Source organism: Chelonia mydas, chromosome 10, assembly GCF_015237465.2.
Source record: "Chelonia mydas isolate rCheMyd1 chromosome 10, rCheMyd1.pri.v2, whole genome shotgun sequence".
Lineage (NCBI taxonomy): Eukaryota > Metazoa > Chordata > Testudines > Cheloniidae > Chelonia > Chelonia mydas.
Genome location: NC_051250.2, coordinates 82,903,918 through 82,927,359, shown reverse-complemented (window position 1 = coordinate 82,927,359; position 23,442 = coordinate 82,903,918). Strand labels below are relative to the sequence as shown.

The following is a 23,442-nucleotide window of genomic DNA, read 5'->3' as shown; positions in this document are numbered from 1 at the left end:
GCCTCTGCTGTTACACCAGCCCCAGGGCAGAAATCCTCTCCCTAAGCAGCAGACTGGGGAAGTAACAGTGCCTACCCCATCCTCCCTTGGGTTCCCTAGGCCAGTCTTCACGGGCAGCAGGCACACACGGTCACTTTCCTTCAGGGAGTGATGGCAGCTCTGGGCCGCAGCGTGTCCCCGTGCAGGATGCGCTCCCTCCCCCCAGGAACCCAGCAGCTCCAGCTCACACACAAGTTACACAGCGTTACAAAGGAAGGTGTTTTGATTTATCCTTTAACCACTCAGCACATCTGAAAAAAATAAATTACTTTCAAAATACCACCATTTCTCAGGTTTGTACAGGTCTGTTGTCTTTTAAACAATGCCCAGCCCTGAGCCTCCCCCGGGGTCAATAAGAAAATACTCTGTGTACAGGGCTAGCTCCAGCTCAGCTTGGCAGCAGCATCTCTCCCTCCCCCTCCAGGCTGATGCTAGAGCAAGTGGTCCTGGCCCCTGCGTGGGCAAAGGGAGGAGAGCAGGAGAGGCCCCCCCCATGGCTATTTCCTGTGGTGGAGGGTAGCTGCACAGCCAAGAGGGGAGATAAAGTGGGACTAGCTGCAGTCCCCACCACAGCAGACTAGGGAGGAGGTAGAATATAATTAGTGCTCATCAGGTTCTGGACCATGCCTTTCCCTACCTGGGGAAAATATGGTGGCCAGAGAGCATCTCTTCTAGTGCCCCCCAGGGGCTGAGCCCAGGAGCCAGCGCTCCCTCCCAGTGCCGCAGCCTGAGCGCTATGCTCACCCTTAGACCGCAGGCAGGAATGAACACAGATCTCTGCTCTTCCCCCAGGCAAGGGGCAGGGGTGGTGAAAAAGGGGCCCTGAGAGGGGATGACCTAGGTGAGGGGCCTGCGGGCCTGCAGCAGGCCCAGTCTCACTCCACCCTGGATGGCCTGAGGAGTGAGTGGCACAGCACATCACCTCTGCAGGCCTATGGCTGAGGGCTACTACTTCCTGCAGCCCAGCTCCAGCCTGGCAGTGCCAGGGCTCAGAGCCATCCCCGTTTCCTCCTTCACCATGGAGCGCCATGGGGCAGGCCCCGCTGAGCCTGGCTTTTGGTTCTGGATGCTGCAGCAGGGGACAGGAGCTTGTTTTCCCCATGTCACTCCCTGTCTTGACCCCACACGTGGCTGGGCCTAGGCCCCCATCTGTCAGCTACAACATGTTGTAATAGGCCATTTCCTTCATGGCCTGCTCGGTCAGGGCATTCTCGTCCGGGGGGTTGCCTACCCCTGCGTAGTCATAGGCATTCTCCTCATCGTACTCCTCCATTTCCTGCTGGGGGTCTTGCTCCGCCCCGGTCAGTTCCATCATGGGATCTAGGAACAACACGACACGCCGGGTCGGAGGACAGGGCGGCTGGGCAGTCGCATGCATTGCGGCATGCGATGCGGAGTACGGCCCAGCAGCACAGCCGGGGCAGGGCATTTCTGACACCCACCTACCTTGGAGAGCTGGCCCCGAACCCCCAGGGCTGAGTAACGTGTGGCCAGCTGGGGAGCTAGACACCTGTCTCTGATGTTCCCGATAGTGGGGCTTTCTATTAGTAGACAGCCAGGGATGGGGAGGCTATCATAACCTGCCAGGAAAGGGGAATGCAAAGGAGGCAGCCCCTCCCCCAATGCTCTGACCCATTCTGCAAGGCCCCTTCAAGGCCCTGGAGCAGTGGCAATGTAGGGCTGCGCCTGACAGTGCGAGGTGGTTTTCATCAGAACGGCCAGACGGGGTCAGACCAAAGGTCCATCCAGCCCATTATCCTGTCTACTGCCAGTGACCAATGCCAGGTGCCCCAGAGGGAGTGAACCTAACAGGTAAGGACCTAGTGATCTCTCTCCTGCCATCCATCTCCACCCTCTGACAAACAGAGGCTAGGGACACCATTCCTTACCCATCCTGGCTAGTAGCCATTAATGGACTTAACCTCCATGAATTTATCCAGTTCTCTTTTAAACCCCGTTACAGTCCTAGCCTTCACAACCTCCTCAGGCAAGGAGTTCCACAGGTTGACTGTGCGCTGAGTGAAGAACAACTTCCTTTTGTTTGTTTTAAACCTGCTGCCCATGAATTTCATTTGGTGGCCCCTAGTTCTTATATTATGGGAACAAGTAAATAACTTTTCCTTATTCACTTTCTCCACACCACTCATGGTTTTATAGACCTCTATCACATCCCCCCCACTTAGTCTCCTCTTTTCCCAAGCTGAGAAGTCCTAGCCTCTTTAATCTCTCCTCATATGGACCCGTTCCAAACCCTTAATCATTTTAGTTGCCCTTTTCTGAACCTTTTCTAATGCCAGTATATCTTTTTTGAGATGAGGGGACCACATCTGTACACAGTATTCAAAATGTGGGTGTACCATGGATTTATATAAGGGCAAGAAGATATTCTCCGTCTTACTCGCTATCCCTTTTTTAATGATTCCTAACATCCCGTTTGCTTTTTTGACTGCCGCTGCACATTGAGTGGACATCTTCAGAGAACGATCCACGATGACGCCAAGATCTTTCTCCTGATTAGTTGTAGCTAAATTACCCCCCATCATATCATATGTATAGGTGGGGTTATTTTTCCAATGTGCATTACTTTACGTTTATCCACATTAAATTTCATTTGCCATTTTGTTGCCCAGTCACTTAGACTGTGAAGAACTTCAGAAAGAGCTCACAAAACTGCTTTGGTCTTGACTATCTTGAGCAGTTTAGTATCATCTGCAAACTTCGCCACCTCACTGTTTACCCCTTTCTCCAGATCATTTATGAATAAGTTGAATAGGATTGGTCCTAGGACTGACCTTGGGGAACACCACTAGTTACCCCTCTCCATTCTGAAAATTTACCATTTATTCCTACCCTTTGTTCCCTGTTTTTTAACTAATTCTCAATCCATGAAAGGATCTTCCCTCTTATCCCATGACAACTTAAATTATGTAAGAGCCTTTAGTGAGGGACCTTGTCAAAGGCTTTTTGGAAATCTAAGTACACTATGTCCACTGGATCCCCCTTGTCCACATGGTTGTTGACCCCTCAAAGAACTCAAATCGATTAGTAAGACATGATCTCCCGTTACAGAAACCATTGACTTTTGTGTAACAATTGATGTTCTTCTATGTGTCTGACAATTCTATTCTTTACCCTCATTCCCCTGGCCCACGGTGCACTCTGGGGCCCAGGCGTCAGGCTTTGTAACACTGTGCCTGAGTGCCAGGCAGTGCAGGTGTCCAGCTGGCTTGCTTGCCCACCACCACCCTCCCCGTGTGATGGGCTGCCCCATGGCATGCTGCCATCTCTGGCGCTGAGTGATTACAGCATAGACCCAGGCCAGCACCCCTGGTACAATGCACTTATGAGGGCCATGCAGGTGGTTTTTCAATTGCAGTGGCATGGCAGAATCTTAGCCTTCATTAATGGGCGTACAGTGCTAGCTGAGAACCCGTGACCCAGGCAGCGCCATTGGAGGTAGGCTGCAGTCACCTTGAAACAACAGCTCAGAGCTGCAGCCCCTCGTTCCTGCTGGAGGCTAGAGTCTGAACCCTAATGCTGACAATTAAATGTCAACATCGTTAGCTAATTCACTGTGGGGTGCTTGAGCAGAACCAGCCAGCTAAAGCATCTTGTCATCCCTATGGGAGGGAGAGCCAGAGACTGGGAATACAGAATTCCATCCCCTAACAACGTCACCTCAGCCCTGGCCAAAGGGAGAGGAAGGCAGAGATGCACCCTTGATGCTACCAGAAGCTTCAACTGCCCCCAAGCAGCTGCTCGAACCTCCAGCTTCCAATTGACAGCCTCTGTGCTGCAGTGACTTGCAACACACTGAATGTCTGACGTGTGGGGAAGCCCACACATGCATGCTGTGAGGGGGAAGGGGAAGCCTGGGGGCAATGCCGCACAACCCAATGGAGGGCTACCAGGAGCCTGGGTTAGTACAGGACCGGCATGCTCCAAAAGGCCCCTGCAGAGGAGCCGTGGTACAGCCCTCTCCTCAAGCTAGCAGGTCACCAGACAACAGCAGGGTTTGGCCAGATCTCTTTGTGCGTGCCCTGTCAATGCTGGCTTCCCCTCCCCAGGAGACCCAGCGGGCCACCACACCCACCTTGGCTGTCCAGGCTGATGTCCATGACCCCGTGTTTGACCTTCATGTGCCGGCTCAGGTTGCCTTTCAGGTTAAACTTGCTGGAGCAGTAGGGGCATTTGAAGGGTTTGCTCCCGGCATGCAGGTGCATGTGCCCCAGCAGGTTGTACATGCGGTTGAAGGACTTCCCACAAACCTGGGAACAACAGGCCCCCAATTAGGCAAGCCCCACCCCTGTCACTGCACATGGTATCCCCCCTTCCCGCCCCCACTGCCAGCGGGCGGCTGCCTTCGACAGCCAGGCCTGCCTTAAGGGTCTGGGGTTTTCAAACAAGCCCCACAGATCGACTATCCCTGTCCTTTCCACACGGTCTCATCAGTCCACCCCCCAACTCCCCTTCTGGCAGTGGGCTGGTGAGACTGGGGGTGCATTTTAGTGCTCGTGAAAGCGAGGGGCTCAACACAGGTACATGCAGCTCAAACTCCGCGCCCAGCTTTGCCGACAGGCCCCAGTACTGAGCTGCGGCCCCTGCTGTTTCAGCCTTGGCTCTCCAGAGCGGAGAGTGCAAGCCAGGCTGAACTGTTTGGCGCTGCGGATGTGGGGGCACTGGTGACCTTAGTCCAGGCTGGCTGGTGCCCTGCAGAGGTGAAGCATGGGCGTGTCAGCCCCAATGAAGGGGCTGCCCCCAGAAGGGTTTTGGAGGCTGCTAGCAGGGTACCTTGCATTTGAATGGCTTCACTGGCGAGTGCACGATCATATGGGTCTTGAGGGTCTGTTTCTGCACAAAGGTCTTGAAGCAGATGTGACACTGGTACGGACGGACGCTGGTGTGTATGAGCATGTGCCGCTTCATGTTGGCCTGCAGGGTGAACTCACGCCCGCACACCTCACACTTGAATTCCTTCACACCCTGCAAGGGTCACAGAAAAGAATGCCACACAACTTGGCTCTGAATTGGAGCGTGCATATTTAGTGGGGACCAGCTCAAAGGACTGCAGGGGGGGCCTCACCTCCTTGTCCACTGAACGGGAGGCTCCCTGCATGGAGCACACCACCACCTCCTCGGGCCAACACAGACATGTTCAGCGGCATGTCTGTCTCCCCCAGTAACGGGGGGCCCGTGGGGGAAATCTAAGGACTTGCCTCTGCTCCGGAGATAAACTGCTGTACAGGACACCGAGCATATGGAACAAAGCCTCAGTGCAACCAACTTGTCTGCACCACCCTCAAAATCTGTCCTGCTTCCTTCCCTGCCTTCTGCATAAACAGACACAGGGATCCCCCCAAAGCCTACCCACCTTCCCTGCGAGCTGAGCCCAAGGGCTGGAGAGCCTACGTGGGGAATCCTTCTGCCCACGCCCCCCTTTACTCCTGGCTCCCCCCGCAGCGGAGCAAGAAGTGCCTCTGGGCACATTCGGCACCTCCTTTGGCAGGAGAGTAAGAACCATTCCCTTCGGGCCTGGGCTGCAGGTGCCCCAGCTGGCTGGAAGCTCCTGGTCCATTGCAGTGGACATGCATGGCCGGGGGAGAAAGCAGACTGCTCAGCCCTGCCTGAGCCCCATGGGCAGACCCAGCGCCCTCTGGGGAAGGAGCATGGTGAATGAGGGGGCAGACTGGTCTCTAAGACGAACACCAGGAGTGTTGCATTCTGCTTTGCACACTGTCTGAGCTGGGAGAATTGCTCCCCCTAAGAGGCAGAAAACACTCCAGTCTCAGCCTCTGGGCCAAGTTCAGAGTGACAGAGTGGCTGGCCAGCCCCACAGCACCCATATCAGACTGTTCCTGCCCCACAAGCAGGGAAGGCCGACCCAAGAGCCCCCCCAGGAGGGAAGGGCGGTCACACGGGCCCCTGGGAACTCAGACTGGGCATGATGATGTCCTTTTGTCCTACCAACAAATGAGTAATCAGTGCAAACCAACAGCCAGCTCTAATGGCTAGATCCCCGCCTAGGCCCGACCCCCAGTGGGGACAGCGAATGCTCTAAGGAACGGAAATCGTTCCCTCCCCCGGCCCCCGCGCGCTGCTCTCCGGGGCAGGGAACGCCCTTGGGCTCAGCGGCTGCTTGCACCTTGTGCGTGAGCGAGTGCTGCTTGAGGTGGTGGATCTGGCTGAACTCCATGCCGCACTCGGTGCAGACGAAGGGCCGGACGTTCTGGTGCTTCAGCATGTGGTTCTGCAGCTGGCTGCGGTAGGGGAAGGACTTGCTGCACTCCAGGCACTGGTAGAGCGTGGGCCCCTGGTGCGTGGAGAGGTGGCGCTTGAGCTGCGTCAGCGTGGAGAAGTCCAGCCCACACTCCACGCACACGTGGCAGCGCCCGTTCTCGTGCTTCCCCTCGTGGGCCCTCAGCTCGCTGGGGTAGGCGAAGCCCCGGCCACAGAAGTGGCAGCTGTACGGCTTGGTGTCGCTGTGCAGCAGCATGTGCCTCTTCAGGTGGCTGGTCTGCGTGAAGGCTTTGCCGCACACCCCGCACTTGTGCGGCCGCGTGCCCTGGTGCGTCAGGAGGTGCGTCTGCAGGTGGCTCGGCTGCTTGAAGAGCTTGCTGCAGTGCGGGCAGGAGTGGGGCTTGATGCCGTTGTGGCCCAGGATGTGCGTCACCAGGTTGTACTTGGAGGTGTAGGATTTCTCGCACATGCGGCATTGCCAGCGCTTCTGGCGGTCCCCCGCCTCCACCAGGTAGGAGTCGTCGATCTGCACGTTGATGTCCAGCCGGTCCAGCTGGGCCTTTTTGTTGCGTTCTGTGTTGACTCCAGCTGCGTCTGCGTCAAAATCTGCTGGCTCCTGCCACGTAAAGCCCTGCTCGCTCTTCCCCGGCTCTGGCGATTCCGGCACGGGGGCCTCCAGAGATGCAGCGTTCGCCTCGAAGCTGCACTCGCTCCCGAGGGCCTCCGGCCCCGTGCTTGCTGGAGCCCCGCCCATGCTGGCCCCCGCGTAACCGACCTGGATGGGGTCCGGACAGCTGTGCTCGTAACTCCCCAGGCCCTCGTCCTGCTGCACGTGTCTGCGCAGATGCCGCAGGCGCCGGGGCTTCCTGCTGAAAGCACTGAGGTCAATCATCTTCATGGCACTGCTCTGCACGGTCTTCTCACAGCCGGACTCCTCGAGGCTGGGCGGGTGGCTGCTCGGCATCTCCTCCTTGCTGTCGCCAGGGACAGACACTTCGTACACCACCTCCTCGTCCGCACTCGCAGGGTTTTCATATTTGACCTTGGGCACCAGCCTCACCGGGGGCCGCTTCCTCCTCCGGGTATGTTTTTCAAATGGAGTCTCTGCCTCCAGCCCCTCCTCCTCTGGTGCCTCAGCTTCCTTCTCCAGCCTGTAAGCGCTTTCCGGATCCTCTGGTTCCACCGTGGCAGTGTCTGCAAGCTCATTTCCTAGCCCTGGAAAGAAGCCTCCGGGGCTGATGGTTGCGCCAAAGAGCTCGTTCTCGGACACCAAGCCCAAGACAGCGGCCTGTGCCAGGGACAGCACCACCACCGCATCTGTTTGAGTTCCAGAGTCGGTGAAGCGTTCCATCTCACCCCACGGCTAGGCTGTCATCGCTGCAGGAATGAGAGAGAAGGGCTCGTTAGCCTTTGTCAGAGCTGCATCCCACCCCGCAAGCCCAGGCAGGGACCCAGTCTGCTGTCATTGTGAGTGGCAGCACAGAGGTGCTGGCTAGCAGCCACGCCCTGATCACTGCTCCGGGACAACGGCTTCGCTAACAAGCGGAGACCAACATTATCAAGAGTGACCACCGATTCTGGGTGCCCAACTTGGAACACCTGGGCCTGATGTTCAGAGGTGCTGAGCGCTCCACTCCAGATGAAACCCCTGGGAACTGTGGCGCTGAGCCCCTCGGAAAAATCAAACCCCGCATTAAGATGCAGACCCAAGAGGGAGCAGTCCCTGGGACAAGCTGAGTCCTTTGGGTCTCTCTCGCACTCCAGTGCCACCTTTCATTCATGTTCTGTGCCAGCTCAGCCAGATGTAGCTGTCTGAGTGCTGGGTTTCCAGTGGTGGGGTGGGAGAGGAATTCTGAACCAAGCCATCATCTGAGATGCTGTAAAACCTCAGCTTCCCCAAATCCCTGTAAAACCTCCAGGGCAGGTTTCAAGGAAGGGTCAAGAAAGCTAAACGTGTGAACAGTTTGTGAGCTGCCTGAAGTTCCTTTCTCCCACAAGGCAGGGCGAGGGGAACACAACACTGCAAGGGCCGGGGAGCCAAAGGGACTCGGCCCAAACCCTCTTTGGAGGAAGCACTGGGAAGTGCCCCAGTGTACGTGGTGTTCTAGACTGACCAGGCCCAAGCAGAACGTACTAGGGGGATTTTCTGTTTAGGTTCCCCTGCATGTTCCTCCCCTGGGGGCCCGAGGGGCTGGTGAAAAAGGGCAGGCTCAGCCAAGCACTGCGCCGCATTCTCAGGCGGGACACTCCGTACAGGAGCCAAGCCAGCCCAGGATGCTGCTGCCTCTCTTGCTCAGTGGCAGATGAAGTCTCTGCTCTCTAGCTTTTCAGCCTCTCTTTCCTTGCAGCCCACTCCACCTCCAGGCTGGGGGCCTCCCCTTTCCCTTTGGCCTTCATTAACTGCCCCTCTCCCTTGGTCTAGAGTTTCCCCAGCAATGAGTGTGCCTTGTTCTAAGGGAAGTTCACATGTTTATATTTTCTCTGGTTTCCTTCCCCTCGGCTGCACATCCAGGGCCTGTGCTGTCTGCAGATTGATAAACTACTGAACAGAAGACAAAGAGAGGGTCATAGAGCTAATTACAATAACCAGAAGTTCTTCTGAAATTAGTAAAATAAAGACAGGGTACTTCTAAGGGTACGAGTGGCTGAGATACAGCAAGGCAGCACCCAGTGGGTCACAAAGTCACCACGCTTGAAAGGATCCAAACTCACATGGCCCCTGTACTGAAGTGTCTGATCTCTCCCCAAGTAGGTATGCTCCCAGCGCCCCTGCAGGCAGGGCAGGGCTGTGAGCCGCATCATACAGAGGGGACCTCTGAGGCCCAGAGACACTAAGCTCACACAGGGTATCTGTGGCAAGGCCTGGCACTGAACCCAGATCTTCTGAGCCCTTATCCATGCCCTGACCTCCTGACTTCCTGGGAAAAGAACTGGCCCAGGGGCTCTCTGAATCGCCCGGGGAGATTTGTAATGAATCTGGGAACACTGGGCAAGGTCAAATGGCTGCCATGGCTAATGGCAGGCCAGCTGGCCAGCGTCCATTCTGAGCACACTCACGGAAAGGCGGATACGGAGGGCAGTCAAACAATTACATCATGGCAGGATAATTCATGCCAGTCCCCAGGGTTTTACTGGAAAACAGGGTCTCAAACTACCATTTTTGAGGAGGTTACAGTTTGGATGATAAAAGGGGCATTGCTGACATAACGTACATCAGCTTGGTCCCACCCAATAAAAAATTATCTCTAAAAATTTAAATATTGGAGGTTTCTAGTGGGGCCCTGTGAGGATCCGCTCCCAGATCAGCGCCAGTCTGTGTCTTTATCCGAGAGATGGAAGAAATTCTACAGTTACTGCAAGTCAGACCTGCAGAGGACATAAAAATGAGTGAGTGGTAAACGATGACAGGGGCAGGCCAGTTATCCAAGCTGACCTGGACTGCTTGGTAAACGGGGCTCATTTGAGCAAACTGCATTTTAACACAGTCACTCAAATTCATACGTCTCGGCCCAAAGACGAGAGGTCATGCTTACAAGGTGGGAGGCCGTAGCCCGGAATGCAGGGACACCGAGAAGGAGAGAGGAGTAACGGGAGATAACCAAGTGAACACGAGCACTCAAGGCAATGCTGCAGCTAAGAGGGCAAACCCGGTACTTGGATGCTTGAATATGCAGAGGAATATTAAGGAAGAGAAGGAAGATGGTGTTACCTCTGCCTGCAAGTTAGTGAGCCCATCACTAGATACAGGCTCCAGTTCTGGCATTCACACTTGGGGAGGGCTCAGAAGAGAGTGACGAGAACAGTCTGAGGTCTGGAAACCTTCCGTACAGTGAAAAGAAAAGGAGGACTTGTGGCACCTTAGAGACTAACCAATTTATTTGAGCATAAGCTTTCGTGAGCTACAGCTCACTTCATCGGATGCTGTAGCTCACGAAAGCTTATGCTCAAATAAATTGGTTAGTCTCTAAGGTGCCACAAGTCCTCCTTTTCTTTTTGCGAATACAGACTAACACGGCTGCTTCTCTGAAACCTTCCATACAGTGAGAGTGAAGAAACTCAGCCTCGTGTATCCCAGAGAAGGCTAAGAGGTGCCTTGCTCAGGATCTTTAACGCCTATGTAGGGAGGAGATTTCTGATAGCAGAGGGCTCTTTAATCAAGCAGGAAAAGGCAGAACAAAATCCCATGGCTGGGAGCTGAAACTGGACAAACTCAGACTAGAAATAAGGTGCTGCTTTTTAAGCAGTGAGAGGAATTAGCCACTGGAGCCACTTCCCTAAGGACCTGGTGGATTCTCCAGCACAAAGGCTTTAAATCCAGACTGATGCCTTTCTAAAACAGTGCTCTCGCTCAGCCAGGAGCGATGGGCTCAGTGCAGAAGCTATGGCATGAAATTCTGGGTGCGGTGCTATGCAGAAGTCACGAGAGGAGTCTCTTTCCAAAGAGCCCCAGGGAACACAGCAGCATTCTACAAGTACAGTCCTAAGTCTGCCAGAGATACAGCCCAGTCTCAAGTTCACCTTGCTAGAGGCCACAGCCCCGAATGGGACACTGCTTAGGACCCGATCCTGTTCCCACTGCAGCCTAGGAGCAGAAGCAGGTGCATCTCTTTTCCTGCTGGACACTGCTGTTGCTTGTGCTGTTCTGTGACCACTAGAGAGAAGCGTAGAACCCAGCTCCACAGCCAGGGAGGAGGAGGAAGTGTTCGGAGCAGGAGAGAGGCTCACAACTGGACCAACCCACTCAGGATGGGATTTACGCTTTTTAGCTTCAAGTGCATCCATCTTCTTTCATTGCCCCCCCCCCCCCCGACATATTTGTTCCTCTTTTCTTCCCAACGTTTAACTAAAAACCACCACTCAGGAATTCAGCTGCCTTCAAACTAATACAGAAGGTTCAACAGACTGTTTAAAAAGTACATTTTGACTATCCAGGGGACCGCCTGTGTGCTTAGAGGGCCATGGTCCCAGAGCTCTCTCTAAACTAGCTTCCGAGTCGAACATGAAGCACCTCTCCTCCCTGCGTCGGGTCCAGGGCCTGTGCACGTATGGTCAGAACCCACCGAGGACTGAAGCTCCTCAGAGAGCTTTCACGAACCCAGGACCCAAGGTCTGCCATCGGAGACGTACGTGCTCTGCTAGTCTCTGGAGCAGCTGTGAGGCTGGGAAATTTGGACCAAGGCAAGTAAGCTGCAGATGAATGTCACCAGAGACAGCAAAGAGTTTTATGGAAGTTTGACAGCATATGGCACTAGTTATCCAGCACCCTTGCTTTGCTTACATACACTTCATCATCAAAACAGGGACAGGAACCTTCTTCAAGCAGTCAGCCATACACAGCACTTACCAGCTGAAAACACCAAAGGAAGCCGCTAGCTAATACTTTCATGACTGCCATATGCAAGCCCAGGAACCTGGGATAGTGAAATACAGGGACTCTGCTGCAGGGGAAAGATGTGCGGCAGATGAGACACCTTTGGGGGTGTTTGGCTTTGAATTCAGATTCGTTACCATTCTGTAGCAGCATTCCTTAGGGATTCAGGCTGCAAGTGACGGTGACTGAGAAGTAGTTAAAGAGGGAGAATGCCAAACAAAGCAAGGGAGAAAGCGTCAGATCCCAGGGAGAGGAGGAGACAGCTAGAGACAGAAAAGAGCCAGCCAGCAAGGGAGGCCAACCCCGTCAGGTAGGCTGGGAAACAGACATGTCAGACACTCAATCAACCCCCTCTTCCGCTCAGAGCGGTTGTAACCCCCAACCGGCCTGATATATAAAACAGCACGAACACAAGCACCTGCACAGCTCCCCTAAACCTTCCTCATCCGAGTCTTGAGAAACCGGTCCCCTGCCCTACGGCATGCCTGGTTCTTCGAGACGTGTCACCCACATGTGCCCCAGGTTTCCGAGACCAGCATCTTCTTGTGTAGCAGTGTCCCTTGGGCCTCTGCCTGCACCCCAGGTGCCCTCCAGCACCCCATAACTGAAGGTTAAGGGGCCAGGTGGCTGCAACTGCTCCTCAGTAGGATCCAGATTGGCAAGGCCTCTGCAGCAGGGGAAGGAACCCAAGTGGACACATCTCAGCCAACCCATTACCACAGGGCAAGTAACTGGTCTTTGAGTGATTGTCCATACATATCCCACCTCTGGCGACTCACATGCAGGGACCCATTTCCTGCAGGGGGTGCTCGGCATCTGCTGGACTAATGACTGTGGAGGCAGTGCAGCCAAAGCGGCTGTCAGATTTGGAGCCCCCTCCCAAGGAAGATGGGGCCTGGCATGCGGGAAGCCACAAATAAGCCTCTTGAGGCTCCTGGCTATGGTTAGGTGGCAGGAGACTGCAGCCTTCCACCCGAGGTGGGTGAGCGGAGTCTGGTGCGCTCTGAGAGGCAAGCGGGTAGCTGAGGATTGCAGTGAGTGGGGCTTCAGAAAGGGGAGAAGCCATTTCTCCACAGCTCAGCTACAGAACCTCTTCCACTGCGTGGCAAAGGTGAGCTTACTGGAGTCCTTCCTGCTCTGAGCTGGAAACAGGGTCTGGGTGTAGGGCCAGGCCTTTTGCCTCAGGCTGCAAGAGTCTGCCTGGCAGGAGGCCCTGTGGACTGGTTCACGAGGTTGAAGTACCAAAACTGCCTGGGCCATGCTGTGGCTGCCAGAATCACCAGGGACGGGTCTGGTTTGATCTTCCCATGGAGTCTCGGTACCGGGGGAACAGCGGGGCGGGCGTATATGCACCTCAGGCCCCATGGAATGAGAAAGGGGTCTGATGGAGAGCAGGACCGACTGCCCTGACAGAGCAGAACCTGCGCCACTCCTCAGTCAGGTGGGATGTGCCGCAGGGTTACAGCGGGGTGTCCTGGAGAACGGATCCTAGCGTGACGTGGTGGTGCTGGCTAAGGTGGTCTGCTAGGGAGTTCTGCAGACTGAGGACGTGAAGAGCTACTCCCGAGCCTTGGTGATTGCTGCACCAGTGGTGAGTCGCCTCCTGACAATGGTGGAACGGGAGCCCCCCGTGCAGGTTGCTATAGCACATCATAGTGTTGGCAGTGAGTTCTTGTCCTGTGGCACACTGAAGAACTGGCAGAATGCCTACACATGCCAGCCGAAGGGCCCTCAGTCCTGGAACACTCCTGTGGGGTTTGCTTCCTGGAGAGGCCTGAGCTCCTTGCCTTCCAATGTGTGCAGCCATGCCCGCCTGGCACTTGGCAAACACCCCGGGGTCATGGAGAGGCCGAGGGGAAGCACTCTGTATTGGCAGAGAGACTTTCCCACGAAAAATCTGAGGGGTGCATCACAATATGGAAGTATGCACCCTGTAAGTCGAGAGCTTGGATCCAGTCCTGAGGATCCAGCCTAGGAATTACAGATGTCAGTTGCACCTTCCTGAAGCCGAATTGACAAACTTGTTGTGTTGAAGATGCAGGATGGGGCACCCCCCACTCTTCTTTTGAGCCAAGAAGCTGTGAGAGTAGAACCCCCAGCCCAGGAACTCTATGGGCACTTCTTCCACTGCTGCAAGTTGCAGTAGGGAGTCCACTGCCTTCCTGAACAGGATCTCATGAGATGGTTCCCAAGGGGGAAGGGAGGCACTGGAACTCGGAAAAGCAACGCTTCTCTGTGCTCTCCAGAACCCATCAAGTTGTCACCTACCACCCCACAGTGTATCAAAGAATTACCACCCATACTCAATGGGGACCCCACTCAAAGAAATCTTTCTTGAATCCCCTCTTCTGGCCTTCAAACAACTCCCCCAAAACTCTCCAAGCTCATCATCAGAAGCCAGCTCCCCACAGACCAGGACTCACCAACTCAAAGCAGTACCAGACCCTGCCAGAACAGATGCAAAACCTGCAGACACAGCTCCACTGCTGATGATCAGCACCACCGCTGATGATCAGCACCACCCACGACACACCTTTCGAGATCCCTGGTCCTACACATGCCCATCACAACACAGGGTGTATCCCATCTAGGGCACTAAATGCCACAGGAACAAATGTGTGGGTGAAATCAGACAACACAATGCTCTTCAATGAGCTCTCACTGAAAAAATGACAAAAGAAACCCTCTCACCTGTGGGTGAACACTTTTCACAAAGCAGTCACTGTCTCACTTGTCTGTCCTCACTCTCAAAGGAAACCTGCACCAACACCTGGCAAAATATGAGCCAGGGAGCTTAAATTCATAACTTTGCTAGACACTAAAAATCATGGACTGAACTGAACCACTGGATTTATGGCTTATGTTATAACAATCTATAACCCAACTAATTGTCTCCCCCTGCCACCCTGCAGCTTTCTCCCCCTCCCCCCCATGACTGGAGGGGTGTTAACAGGCCATTTCACCTAGAATGGCTCCTTGAAATGTGTTAACTACTTATGCTAAAAGAAAAGGAGTACTTGTGGCACCTTAGAGACTAACCAATTTATTTGAGCATAAGCTTTCGTGAGCTACAGCTCACTTTATCGGAGTGAAGTAGCTCACGAAAGCTTATGCTCAAATAAATTGGTTAGTCTGTAAGGTGCCACAAGTACTCCTTTTCTTTTTGCGAATACAGACTAACACGGCTGTTACTCTGAAACCTGTACTTATGCTAAACAATCTGTTCCTCCTTTTATTTAGCTGGGACATTGAGTACCTTTCTCAGACCTGAGGAAGAGTGCTGTGTAGCCTGAAAGCTTGTCTCTCTCACTAACAGGAGTTGGTCCAATAACAGATATTACCTCCTCCCTAGTCTCTCTAGTTTCATGCAGCTGCGGACTAGGAGACGCTGCTGCAGGTGTGTGGAGGGGCGTCTTCCGAGGTGGGACAGCACAACAGCACCCCGGCATTCGCTGCACCTGTTAGAATTGGCACGTGCTTCTAAGCATGTAGCCAACCTGTCCGAAGTATTAGGTATTTTCTAAGCAAGGAAACCGTGCCCAACAGAAGGGGGTGCTGTTCCACCAAGCTAGACCCGGACACAAGAATACAAGCAAATCCTCAGTGTAGTGCCATCCCAAAGCCGTGCAGAAGGAAGGATGTGATCGTCCCCCACAAGCAATAGTTAGTCACAGGATCCATTCTGGAGCCATACCAGCATTGGCAGGGAAGATCAAGGAAACAAACTCCTGAGGGAGAGGTGCAGGGAATGGGATGCATGGGGGGGTGGGGGGCTCCCACTGGGGTACAAATCAGGAGAGGGACTTTAAACAACCAAACCATTTTGTTTAAGCTGGGGAGAGGTTCTAGCCAAACTGAGCCAGACTCGAGAGTGGCTGGGAGCTACAGAGGCAGGTCCAAGGTCTGTCCCAGCCCAGGGCAGGAAGCCCAAAAAGCAGCACCGCCAGTAGGGCCAGCACGGCTCTGGCGTGCAGCAGCAATGCAAAACCCACTTCCTTCCAACACATTCAGCTCACGCAGTGTGAGCCCACCCACTTGTTTCTAAGAACCAGGGAGGCCGAGCTGAACCTCACTCCAGCGCGGAGACAGCTTGGTTAACATTTGGGGAAATGCCTGACCCCTTACCAAGTTCTGCCGCTCCGACTCAGACAGCCTCGTCGGCCTGTGCCCTGATTTACAGACAGGATCTTCTCTCCTCACAGTGCACCACAGCAACAGGGCCACATCTGGAGGGAGCAGCCTTTGGATGCACCCTAGCACGTGCACATCTGCAGCTCAGGGTCCCTGCAAAAGGTTAAACAGAGCTTCAAACATACCTGGTCAGTCTCTAGACTAAGGCTGGCTACTGCGCTCTCCAGAGGACAGCTGGGCACTTCTACACATCAGTCAGAATTCCTCCAGAGCTCCTGTTCCTCTAGGATGTGTGAGAGGAAAGAATGAAATGCAGAGCTGGCGAGCTAGAGGACACAAAGCAAGCCCAGAGCAAGGATTCACCAAGCCTCCTTTACTCTACTAGTGCTTCTACCAAAGGCAATATGTGACCAGAGCTAGGTCAGCCTTTCCTCATGTTCAGTGTTTGGTGAGGAGGGAACGTCTTACACAGATGTAGCTGCCTGGGAAGAATTTAAAGTCTTACCCTGGGGTGGGGGAGGGTGGCCAGTGCAGAGAAAAGAAAGCCAGACAAAAACAGAGAGAAAGAAAGAAAGAAGAGACAGAGAAGGAGGGGCAGGGAGAGAGTGGAGACAGAGAAACAAAGAGAGGAGAGGGAGGATGGGAGAGAGGAGAGAGAAAGAGAGAAAAGGGGGATGGGGAGCGATGGAAGGAGGAAGGAGAGAGATGGGGGAGGGGGAAGGCAGACAGTGAGGAGAGAAGGAATGAGAAGCAAGCAGCTGGAAAGCAGGGACTGTGGTGTATGCAGTACGTTACTGTCCCCCAAGGCTTCTTGGCCAGGGTCTGCTCTGACTGGCCCTGGGTTAAATCCAGAGTAATGCCTCTAAAAAGTGAAGGAAGTTCCTGCAGACCCACAAGGCAAAATCCGGCCTCTAGGCCCCAGGGAGTGAAGGATGCCCATTCTCTGACCCACCAGTGCCCACTCCCGCCCCCAGCACTAGCTGTTCATAGGACTCCAGACTAGGTCACATCAGCAAGATCCCTCCAGCTGGACAGAGCAAAGCTTAACGTCTATTTTAACCATCCCCAATGTCTCCTAGCAGACGGCTTGGACACTGCAGCTACCATGGGGTCACAGCCCTTGGGCCTGGCACAACGGTGATGCTACCAGCTCCAGATCTCAGGGCATCGAAGTGCTGGTGGCTCCCAGAGACAGCATGGCCTGGGCCCTACAGCACCTGGGCCAGTTCAGCTGCTGCTCCAGAGCACAGAGAATCAGGGCACCGAGCGATGCCGACACAGGGAAAGTCAACTGGAGATTGCCAGAAATCCACCTTTCCTTCCCCACTCCCACGCTTTCTTCACCAGCTCTGCAAGCCCCACCCATCTGACCACTTAGGCAGCTGAACTTCATGGTTCATGTTACTCGTGGACCCCCAAGGAAACCTTCTCGCTCCCCACATCACAGCCAATTGCCCTGCCGTTCAAGGAGGGCCAAACACACTTGGAAGCCACCAGTCCTTCTTTCTCTCTATTCAGCCAAAGGAATCAAAGGCAGCAAGACACCTGCTTCCCATGAGAGTGCGTGACCCCCTCAGCACCGACTGACACTTGCCAGGCAAGGGAGAGAAAGACCAGGAACTGAACACAGGTCCCCAGCACAATGGCGTCACCTTTTAGGCCACCCAGCTACTTCAGGACTGATCTCTGTATTGTAGATACTCCATCTTCTCCTGTCCGGGTGGCGTTTCCAAAGCCATGATCCTTAAAGTTTGGAAACGACTGCATATCAAACATCAGATCATCATTGTCACATGTGCCATTTCCTTGGTTCTAGCTCAGCTTGATGCTTCACGCAGCAGATTACACCCTTATGCCCCACAGACACATCGGCCATCAAGTAAAAACCACCACCCCAACCCATGCCTCCTGCCATTCTTGCTAAGAGGCGACAGAATCCAGCTCCCCTCCTCCCACCCATTAATCTATTTGTCAATCATCACAGAACTCCCTCCCAGCATGCACCACGGGAGGCAGGGTCTCCAGACATCTTTGCCAGAAGTTGAGAGCAGAGACTGGGATTGCAGTGACAAGAAGTCCAAAACCGAGGCATTTCCTGGGAGGAAAAGAATCTAGATAACTGGCCTTAAAAAGCTAGTCTATATAATTCTCAATGAAAGTGATGGGGCTAAAAGCAGGCACTAGGTTCCCCTTTGCAGGGCCTGAGACCAGCAGCGGTGGGGAGCCAGAGTTCTCTTCCCTGGACTTTGCAAGAAGGAATTTGAAATGATTTTGAGAGGGGAAAACCAATTCCCTGTGATAATCTGGTCTTATTGTCTGGAGTACAATTGAAATCCTGATCCGAGGTGTAGTAGACCAACCCACCTCCTCACTACACGAGCGTCTCCAGCCTTGGCCGGGATCAACACGAACGGAGGAATCAGGCCCTTTCCAATGCACACAAGGGAGAGATTCCTGCCAACCTGGTGATGATCATGGACACGCTTTTCCCAGCAGCACCTTTAAACTGACTCCAGCCATTACACTCTATTCAGCGTCCCATTGCTCCTGGTGCCACTGAGAGAATGCTAGCGTGCATAGGAAGGGTTATGCAAAGCGACACATTCAGAACTGGGACTGCCCTAGAGAATAGAGGGCAGGGAACAATCCTGCACCATTCTCCAGGGCTGGGGGAAGAAGGAGGGAGTATGAACTAGAGGGGACCCAGCAGGTTCTCTCTCTCTCCAGTCCTATGGGAGCGATCCTTTCCCTCTGTGGCTGTAGGGGCTCAGAGGCACTGAGACAGCTCAAAGACAGGAGGAGGAGAGCGAATGACATACGCACCCGTGCTTCTGATAACAGGACAAATGACTAACAAAACCCTTCAGCACAGAACAATTTGGGATTCCTACCTCCTGACACTGTCAGGACATGGCTCCCCAGGACGTGCAGAACTGACTCAAAACCCTTGCTTGTGTATGCATAAATCAGTCCTTTGGACTTTTCTATGACACCCATCTAAGCCCCCACCCGCAAGGTGACAGGTGAAGGAGCAGAGCAAGACAACTCCAGTGTTAGCCACTCGGACAAGGGAAGCAACCTGCAGAGAGGTTTTCTACGCACACTTCCGAAGGAGAAATGGAGAATCAGACAAACGGCGTGGTTTCACTTCCTCACTTTTAGTTTCCTTTTTGTGCAACCTTCTCGACTGTGCCCCAGACGGAAGCCTGGGAATGGCTCTTTTCAGCAAACTGACCGTTCATCTTATGTGGTGGCAGAGTGCTGGGTCAGTACAGCAGCCTTTCAGCTGCAGAGACTGGACTTCAAACCTTCCTTAGCACCAAGTACAAATGTGGTTAGTGCTACAGTCACAGCACAAAGCTGCTAAAACAAGCCTACTCAGAAATGGCCCCCAATTGAAGCAGTAGAGATTTCAGGCCAGGCTCTGAGAGGACCACTGACAGAGCCAGGTGGGAGCTCAGCTCTGAACTGCACGAATGCTGGTCAGAACAGGGGAGTATCAGCTGGGATTCTGCACCGCACTGTGTCTTGCCTAGCGCTTCCATGGATTAAGCCGAGCTCTAGCCAGTGAGGTCAGTCTGTTTAAAAAGGAAACTAATGAGTCCTAAAAGGGATCTCTACTTAGAAAGCCCCAAACTGAGCTCTTTATGTTGTTCTCCCCCCGGCACCTTTCCTCAACCCCCTTCTATTCAGGGCTTGAATCTCAGCTTCATCAATTCCTGGTCTCTCCAGCCCACACATCCAGGCTGTGCCTGAGCCATGCTGCTCTCTCCAAGACCTGGCCTTTCCTTGCGATCCACACAAATGAAACTCTGGTCTAGGCCCTCATCAGCTTGCATCCTATGCCAACCTTCTCCTCTGGCCTGGACACAGGGGTCGAGCTCCCCCTTGCACCCATTCAGAATGCTGCTGCAAAAAATCATCTTCCTGCCTTGTTGCTGCAGGCATGTTGCACCCCCATCCCCACCACTCGCTGGTAACCCCCTCCTCTCCACCCCTCCCCCTGCCTTCAGCTGACCTTCCTTCTCCCCATCACTGGTACAGCACAGGGATGAAATTTGCTCCAATACGAACCTTTGTGGCAGTGCAGCTCCCAGTCTGCTCTTCCATCAGTTCAGATACAGTAGTTCTTCCGCTATGCCACACATACGGATCCTCGTATGGATCTTTTATGGTGCTACACCAAAAACTTTAAACATTCACATGCTTCCCCGGTCTTCCTGGTCATCAGCCACTTACTTATCGAGAGACTTCCCCATTCCACTCTGGGTAACGTTTCTTGTATCAGAGGAGCAGCCGCGTTAGTCTGTATCCGCAAAAAGAAAAGGAGGACTTGTGGCACCTTAGAGTGGCATGCATCCCATGAAGTGAGCTGTAGCTCGCAAAAGCTTATGCTCAAATAAATTTGTTAGAGTACTTGTTGCACCTTAGAGAGTGTTTCTTGTATCGTATTCCCTACAGCTGAAGCTACACTTACATGTCTGGAAGGTGCCTGCATCTTCTCTAGAATCCAGGAGTGTGCGTTTCACTGTCCTCTCATCAGGATCTCCTTGGTTTCCAAAGAGTTTCTGAATGTACTGGCTGAAGGCACTCTCTTTCTTTGTCTGCTCCTTCGCAATCCTGGGGCAGACGCTATTGGGGCCTGCAGAGGTTCTCATTTCCGGTTCTTGTGTGGCTATTTACTTGGGTCTTTCTTCTCCCTCTTCTGGGAAATAGCCTGTGCCCGGAGTTGTGACATCTCTTCCCTGCTCTTCTTTGTAAAGACTGATTGCTAAAAATTAAATGTTTCCTCAATGTGCCTCTTGTGTTTAAAATGCCCCTTCTCAGCCATCTCCTTAAATATCTCCTTTCTGATCTCCTGTTCACTACACCTTTGCATGGTTTCTTATGTAGATTTTTTTTGGTTCCCATTTTATTTTTAATCACTCCGTTTACCAGTTCTCACCTGTTCCTGGAATCTGATGTCTCCATTTCTTTCCTGTACTTTTTTTATTATTACACACACACACAAACACACACGTACACGCCTCTTTATAACCTCAGGTGTATGCCTTGCTAGAAGCCAGCACACACATTCTGTGCTGGAGAGAGATTCGTTTATCTCTGGACACTTCCCATTTCCCCTCCCCCTCCATTGTTCTGACAGTTTCACCTAGCCCTTCCTCTCAACTGAAATCCTGTCCCACCCAGCTTGCAGTCCCAGGCAACTGCTCTGCCAGCCCCAGGTTGGCAGTTAAATCACTTGTGTTCCAGAGCAGCCTTAGTCAACCCAGTGAAAGTTTGGAGCTGATGGTCCTACAAAAGTCCACCACTGGCTTTGGATCCCCGAGTTTCAGAAGCGTCGAGCTCCCACCATTACAGCTGAAGTCAATGGCAGCACCTATGGGAAAAAGCCCTTGAGGATCTCAAGGTGAGCACCCCAAAAATGAAGGCATTAAAGGGAGTGGCTACTTTTTGAAAAATTTGACCCAACTCTGTCTGTGGTATAGAGAGGTTTGGCCTGAACCTTACTGCATTTGATCAGTGGGATTGGGTAAAGGAAGGATATGTGTAAGAAATTCTTCCTTATCAAGTTTATAAATCAAGGCTCATCTGCCTGATTGCATCATCTAATGCGCCTACTCTTCGTTGGTCTCTCAGTGTTACTCAACAGGTCATTGTTTCCCTTTTCCTTAAACGGATTCCGCCTGGATATAGCAGCCTGTGAGAAGAAAAGGAGTACTTGTGGCACCTTAGAGACTAACCAATTTATTTGAGCATAAGCTTTCGTAAGCTACAACTCACTTCATCGGATGCATCCAATGAAGTGAGCTGTAGCTCACGAAAGCTTATACTCAAATAAATTGGTTAGTCTCTAAGGTGCCACAAGTCCTCCTTTTCTTTTTGCGAATACAGACTAACACGGCTGCTACTCTGAAACCAGCCTGTGAGAGTCCACACGGTTGAGCTGCTCTCTCCTTTACGCTCTGCATTGGCCAGGACACCCTTTGGGGGATGGTTAATCTAAATATTGCAATACCATTAAGTTACACATGTGCATCTGATTAAGTGGGTTCTAGCCCACGAAAGCTTATGCCTAAATAAATTGCTTAGTCTCTAAGGTGCCACAAGGACTCCACATGTGCTTAAGTACTTAGGTAAATTGGGGCCAGAATGAATGCTTTGCCTAGGATGTCTATCTTGTTTCAGAATCTTCCTATAAATCAGCCCAAATAAAACTCTAGCAGGGATACGGAGACTGTTGGAATGTAGATGGAATACGAAGATGGAGCGAGTGTGGCTACTTAAAACAGAGCAATGAAGCCGCATGGACTAGCTGTTCCCGACATTATACAGGCCTACCAAGCCAACCAATTCAAAGCAATGGGGTGCTCTCGAACGTGGGGGCTTGTCCTCACCAGACGCACTACCGTGGCGCTGCTGCATTGATGCCACTGCGCCGACGCGCGACGTTGAGGGAAGAGCACTCTCCCGTCGACGCAATGACTCCACCACCACCAGAGGCGCAAGCGACGTTGGCGGGAGAGTGTCTCCCACCCACAGCGCAACGCAGACACCGCTCTAAGTCGACGCAACTTCCGTCGCTCAGGAGGGGTGGGTTTTTTCACACCCCAAGTGACAGAGTTACATCGACTTTAGCAACAGGGGAGACAAGCCCTGGATCTTCACTGAGCAAGAAGGTGGTGATAATGCGAGGACAGCAGTTTTTACTGCAAGATGCCTTCCAGAAACGGGTACCCACCCTCTGGCAAAAGCTCTTCTCTGCCTTAGGGACAGAACAAGAGAGAATCCTTTTCCCTGACCAGTGATCCCTACCCATTGTAAATAAATCAGACTGTGACCTACACTAGGAGCTGGTGTTTTAAAGAATGGAGAAGGAAGGGAATTTGTATAGTTGGCTAGCTGCTTATCAAATAATTTGTGTTTTTTTTTAAAAGAAATCAGAACCAAAATTTAATTGGCCCAGCGTCTCCAAATTAGGCATTATGTATTAACTTTTTCGGTAACTGTTTTGTAGAGAAAGTTAACATTAATAAAATCAGTTGCTTCTGGATAAGGAAACAACAAAACTAACTTCAGCCTTTGGCAAAATTTCCTGACAAGGGAATAGCTGGACGACATTATGATAAAAAGAAAAGGAGTACTTGTGGCACCTTAGAGACTAACCAATTTATTTGAGCATGAGCTTTCATGAGCTACATGCATCGGATGAAGTGAGCTGTAGCTCACGAAAGCTTATGCTCAAATAAATTGGTTAGTTTCTAAGGTGCCACAAGTCCTCCTTTTCTTTTTGCGAATACAGACTAATGCGGCTGCTCCTCTGAAACCTGTCATTATGATAAAAGGATCTGGAAGGTGAGTTACCAACCACAACTGCAGTATGAAGGGGACACCAGATACTGCTCCAGTGGCACCTTACACAGCAAGATTAAAAATATACACAGGTTGGGTAGGGATAGATGTTGGGGAAAGAGGTGATTCTATGTCCGCATGGTGGTCACGCTCAGCTGGTAAATACTGCGATGTAAACCAGACCATGAATGATCTTTTGGCAATTCTGGCGGGGATCCCTAGCAGAAATGGTTACACGCCAAAGAGCGAATAGCTGGTCTTTTCATAGTCACTAGACTATTCATAACCTCACCCTGCAAAAGAAAACGCTT

General features: G+C 52.7%; 1 protein-coding gene across 8 annotated transcripts in view; it reads right to left on the bottom strand.

The window, feature by feature from the left end:
• Window positions 1-256: 256 nt before the first annotated feature.
• Window positions 257-23,442, bottom strand: part of ZNF710 (zinc finger protein 710) — a 50,849-nt gene continuing 27,663 nt past the window's right edge. For 2 of the 8 annotated variants that reach the window (XM_043523443.1, XM_043523444.1), the window contains 5 exons: window positions 15,964-16,061; window positions 6,182-7,653; window positions 4,831-5,022; window positions 4,133-4,307; window positions 257-1,359 (listed from right to left, as the gene is read on the bottom strand). In XM_043523443.1, the coding sequence (XP_043379378.1) occupies window positions 1,196-1,359; window positions 4,133-4,307; window positions 4,831-5,022; window positions 6,182-7,627 (1,977 nt within the window). In that variant the 5' untranslated portion in view covers window positions 7,628-7,653; window positions 15,964-16,061 and the 3' untranslated portion in view covers window positions 257-1,195. Of the gene's footprint in view, window positions 1,360-4,132; window positions 4,308-4,830; window positions 5,023-6,181; window positions 7,654-14,338; window positions 14,418-15,772; window positions 15,932-15,963; window positions 16,062-19,852; window positions 20,085-20,255; window positions 21,993-23,442 lie in introns of those variants that run through there. The other 6 variants (XM_043523446.1, XM_007059521.4, XM_043523445.1 and 3 more) reach the window with 6 other exon arrangements.